The sequence below is a fragment of the Mesocricetus auratus genome, unplaced genomic scaffold (genome assembly GCF_017639785.1).
Source record: "Mesocricetus auratus isolate SY011 unplaced genomic scaffold, BCM_Maur_2.0 contig_8354_pilon_obj, whole genome shotgun sequence".
Taxonomy (NCBI): Eukaryota; Metazoa; Chordata; class Mammalia; order Rodentia; family Cricetidae; genus Mesocricetus; species Mesocricetus auratus.
In genome coordinates this window covers 8,969-14,571 of record NW_024434140.1, presented here as the reverse complement: position 1 = coordinate 14,571, position 5,603 = coordinate 8,969, and the positions used below count along the sequence as shown (strand labels likewise).

The window sequence follows — 5,603 nt, the reverse complement described above, 5'->3', positions numbered from 1 at the left end:
TGTGGAAAATAAATAGGACCTGGATTGTGGCATTTCTTTTTTTGTTTCTGTGCCATTCTCAAGAGAGTGATTTGGGTTCAAGAAAAAGACCAAACTATAATGATCTTTAATCATTTCTGTTCTAGTCCCTTCAAGGGAAACATTACAAAACATTTGGTTAACAGGGTTTCATGTGTGCAAGTGAGGAGAGGATATCCTGATGGAGTCAGGAAACTCACTTATTGCAGGCTCTCTCCACCTGCTTTTCCAGTCTCTTCTTAATGTGTGCTGTGCGTGCCACCTGCTGGACAGCATTCCCATTGAGGCAGGGTTGACTTGGTCTGGGATTCTGCTTCTAATACATCACTTCAGAATCTGTCTGCCTAATGGCGCCTGTGGTAGTTTGAATACTATTGGCCCCCATATTATCATAACGAGTCGCACTATTATGAGGTGTGGCCTTGTTAGAGTAGACATGGACTTGTTGGAGGAAGTGTGTCACTGTGATAATGAGCTGTGAGGTCCCATATATGTTCAAGACACACCCAGGGTCTCAGGCCACTTTCCTGTTATCTGTGGGTCAACTTAGGGACTCTCAACTCCTTATCCATTACCTTGCCTGCCTGCATGCTGCCTTGACAATAATTGACTGAACCTCTGAACTGTAAACAAGGTATTCCAATGAAATATTTACTTTTATAAGAGAGGACCTTGTCTTGGAGTTTCTTCTCCCCAATGAAACCCCAAACTAATACAGAAGTTGATACTAGAGACTAAGTTATTGCTATGACAGGTCTGACGATGTTTTCATTTGGAGGACTTTTAACTTGGTACTTTGGGTTAGGAAAGCAGTCGAATGATATAAGCATTGATTATTGGGCCATACTCATAGAAGCATGAGAGACTTGAATTGTCATCACGTGGCTCAAGAGGTATTATAAGCAAAGTATTTTAGTATGTTTTCTAGAGATCATTTATTATTATTATTTTTGGTTTTTTTGACACAGGGTTTCTCTGTATTGTTTTGGAGCCTGGCCTCGAACTCACAGAAATCTGCCTGCCTCTGCCTCCCAAGTGCTGGGATTAAAGGCATGCACCACCAATGCCCGGCTTATTATTTTATTTTTAAAACAATTTATTTTACATACCAAACCCATTTCCCTCTTCCTTCTCCCCACCATCTCCCCATCCAACTCTCATCACTATGCAAAGAGAGTGAGACTTCCCATGAGGGATCATCAAAGTCTGCCACATCATTTCTTGCAGGACCTAGTCCTTCCCCCATGTATCTAGGCTGAGCAACATATCCCTCCATCAAGAATGGGCTCCAAAAAGCCAGTTTATGCACTACATATGAATGCAGGTTCTACTCTCACTGATCCCACAAATTGCCCAAACCCTGCAACTGTCCACTTTACTGAGTTTAGCTAAGTCTCATTCAGTTTCCCTACTTGTCAGTGTGGAATCAGTATGCTCCCCTTACTCAGGTCAGAAGTCTCTTCAGGTTTCCCCAGCATGGTCTTGACCCTTTGCTCATATTATCACTCCTCCCTATCTATGTCATCCTCTTGGTATAAATCCATGATGGGGAAGAGATAATAATAGCTCATATTAAACTTCACTCAGTGTCAATAAAAATCAAATGGGCCCCAGTTCTAGCTCTGATAATTTTAGAGACTGGTAAACCCAGTTGAACTGCCCTAGCAAACTCCTTGTTGGGAACCACATATTAAAGAACTCAATTTCCAGATAGACTTAGACTCAAGTCTTTTAGACAAATTACTTTCCATCTTGAAGAGCAAAGCTGACTGCTTCACAAAGGGAGTTCTGCAGAGTGGAATGAGTCTGCACCCTCTTTTATGAAACAAGGACATTGCATGGCTTATTTTATGCCAACATAGCCGTGGTAATTAGGGAAAACCTTACTATGATCAAGGAAAGGAAAGGATACATAGATCACATCACTGGGATTAGCCATGTTCACATTGGCTCACTACTTCACTGTGAGGAATTTCAGGACCATTGATTGGGCTAACAGTGGAGTCTTATTGGGCTAAAAGAGGGACTCAATTAGATTTTCACCTATTCCCACCCTGTCCCTGATACTTGGGTACACTGTGTGTCCCCTGCTTGTTCACAGATCTTCTGCAGGGAGGTTAATGTAGGGGTTCACAGTGAAGTCTTCTCACTCTGTTCAGCACAGTAATAAATGGGACTGTCTTTATCTCTTAAGCTCTTCATTTGAAGGGAAATGCTGTTTTTGGAATCATCTATTGATACAGTGAATCTGCCTTGCACAGACCCATATACTATGTTGCATAATTATTAGTTTTGTCTTTAAATGTGTGACCCACTCCACCCCCTTCCTGGTAGCTTGGTGGATCCAGTTCATGCTATGGTCACTGAATGTGAATCCAGTGGTTTCATAGGAGAATATCAGTGACTTTTCAGTTGTAGCAAGCCTACCCTCGACTCCACCAGCTGCACCTCACATTGGACACCTGCACTCAGTGTATATCCTTACATTTTAAAAGAGCAACAAGGAAAAGTAAACACAGTCTCAACTCCATGCTGAATGTTGTGTTCAGAGTATTGGAGGACACATGAGTCCAGAGTTGGTGTCTATATAAAATCTGCAGGGTAAGGGCTGGTTTTCATGTGCAGAGAGGAAAATTATTCTCATATCTTCCTGCTACATCATGAATTCATGAGTAAGAGCTTTAGAGGAGACAATTAATATGGATATGAAATCAGGAGCAAAGTAGCATTCATAGCATCAAAGTATCACATATTGTCCTGAAAGTTTGGCTTTGTCAGCAGAGAAAATTTTTGCATGCGTGAAGCTGTGTTCATTCCCAGGGCTGCATGGATAGTGAAGAGATAGGAACAGAGGATTCATGTGCTTGGGTCTTGCTTTGTGTATATGAACTTTGTCTCAATAAAGAGGAGAAGGAAGAAAGTTAGAAAAGAAAAACATCACTTAGAGAGAATTTGTATTATAAATAATGCTATAACTTTTCAGCCTTACTTTATTAGTTTTTGTGTATATAAACTCCTGTGCTGTTTTACCAGAAATTATTAATCCAACTCATAGAAAATTAAGACATGAAAATCCTAAGAATTGACAATGTATGGAATGCTGTATAAGGTTCAGTGAATAACTAAAACATATATTAAATTGAATTAACTAAACGTGGCCAAAGGCATAGCTCAGCAGTATAGTATGGGATGCACAAAGCTAAAGGTTTGATCCTAAATATTGAAAGAAATGCTATATGTATGTACTATTGTGTTGAGTAGATATTCCAAGGATGAATGGTGAACTGTGCCTGAAATGCTTTCCAGATCCATGAAACCCAGGGTTTTCTTTGGTGCTGTTGGTTCTTGCTGTAGCAGTGACCACTGATGATGAACTGATTTGATAGCACAACTGATGGATGGTGTCTACAAGTGCTCTACCAGGACAAAATCCAAACACTCTGTAGAGGGACAACCACTTATCCAATGGCCTGTGAGGGGTGATTGAGTATCACTACAGGTCCATGTTCTGAAAAGACTTGAGACTGTGGGGCAGGTAAATGACACTGGGCAGGAAGTAATTATGGGACCAGGGAATAAAGTATGATCTCAGAATCTACTTCAATGAATATGTACATAAATCTATTTGATTAATTATTTTTTGTGAAAACTAATGTAATAATACTCTTCAGCAACTTACAGAAATTATACTTATGAGGCAGTGCATTTTGATAGATGTAATACATTCTAAGAAACTGGGATTTCGGCTGATCCACACAGACAGATTTAATGATATCCCTGATTCCAGACTACGAAAATGTTTTGCTTGCCCAGATGTTATAATTTGGACTTTATTGGTCAAATTCGTGTTTTAGTTTTTTAAAAGCTACACCAAGAAACTTCCGAGTCTTATAGAACCCAGAGATAGTTTTACCATATTGCATAAACATAATTTTCACTTTAATTGTTTTAATAATGAAGAAATGTTAAAATAGAGGTGGTAACTGGTGAAGAGATCATCATCCTAAATCAGCATCGATTCAAACACAGTTTCAATTCTGACAAATAGGTAATACTGGGCAAAGTGACAAAGGGACACTCAGTCTGATTATTTCTGAGTAAATCTCCAGGCAAATATTCAGTGCCAACTGAGTTCCAGGATAACTTCCTGCTCTACCATGGTTTGTGACACACTCAGGATGTGGTTGCAACACTGTGTATCCAACAGTGATAGGCCACAGAGTCCCCAGATGTCAGGCTGTTGAGCTCCATGTAGTCTCTGGAGGATTTGTCTGCAGTCAGGGTGGACTTACCCTGGAACTTCTGATTGTAGCTAGTATTACCATTATAAGTATAAATCCATCCAATCCAATTGAGGCCCTCTGCATGCCTCTGCTGCATCCAGTTTATATAGTAGTCAGTAAAGGTGTAACCTGCGCCCTTGCAAGACAGCTTCACTGAGGACCCAGCTTTCACCAGCTCAGCCCCAGACTGCTGCAGCTGGACCAGAGAGTGGATGCCTGTGGAGAGATAGTCAGATTGGATTGCACTGTCAACTGTGTGCATGGCCTCTCCTCATGTCTGGAACTTGGAGCCATAACTGCAGTTGCTGCTACCAGGAAGACGATGATCGAGCTCCATCCCTGGTGAAGACCTATGTGCTCAGTGACTGTGGAGAGGACACTGATTACATGTTGTGGGTGGTGTGGAAATCTCTGTATTTACCACCATAGACTCTCATGATGTGCATATTCATGAACAGTGCGATTCTTAGATAAGTAGCCATTTCTGAGACCTGTGCAGTACTCTGTGGAAAAATATCAAAGTCTAATCTCTCAATTTAAAGATAGAATCACAGTCAGAGACCTTTGGTCCTCTTGGTAAAAAAATTGCTTTCAGGTGGGGGTAATAATTGTGAGTATTTCCAAAGCTCCTAAACTAGGAGCTTATGTATTCTTCTCTCATGGACATACAATCTGGCATGTTGTAGGCTGTGTGTTTCCTGTGTGTGTGTGTGTGTGTGTGTGTGTGTGTTTGTGTGTTTTGATGTTTTACACTTTTCTTTTTTGTCTATCTTTCAACTTTGTATAGAGGTAAAGAAAGATTGTGGAGTTGAGTGATAAGGATGTAGGAAAGATCAAGGTAAAATTAGGCAGTGAAATTGTGATCCAAAAATATTATATGAAAAAATGTTTTTCAAATATGAAAAATAGATAAGTCACATTAAATCAAACAATAAAATTAAACATACAATATTTAATGAATAATTTTTACTCTGAATACTGGAGATTTCACTTATCAAGTGCAGCAGGTGTTGTTCATGTAGCAGACTTTTAAAAGGAGTCCACAGAGACTATACAGTCCCCTCCTCTCCTCATCTCATTTGTGTCCAATGACTTTTGGCTCCAATGTAACTCCTGCTTGCCCTGAGCACCCATGGACGTTGGTATGTAATGGCTTACATTCAAGTTTCATTGTGTATCTTGAGCAGTAACACATTCCTTCTACTTCAGTGTTCACAGAGTTCAGCTGCAGGAAAAGAAGTCTCTTGTTTTCTGGGAAGCACTGAATGGATGTGGCAGAGACTGGTTGTAAGTGGCAACTCT

The 5,603-nt window shown here is 40.3% G+C and overlaps 1 gene segment (V, D, J or C); it reads right to left on the bottom strand.

The window, feature by feature from the left end:
• Window positions 1-4,191: 4,191 nt before the first annotated feature.
• Window positions 4,192-4,563, bottom strand: LOC101842332. The segment is given in 1 exon segment: window positions 4,192-4,563. A coding segment is annotated over 1 exon segment (372 nt).
• Between the last annotated feature and the right edge of the window lie 1,040 nt (window positions 4,564-5,603).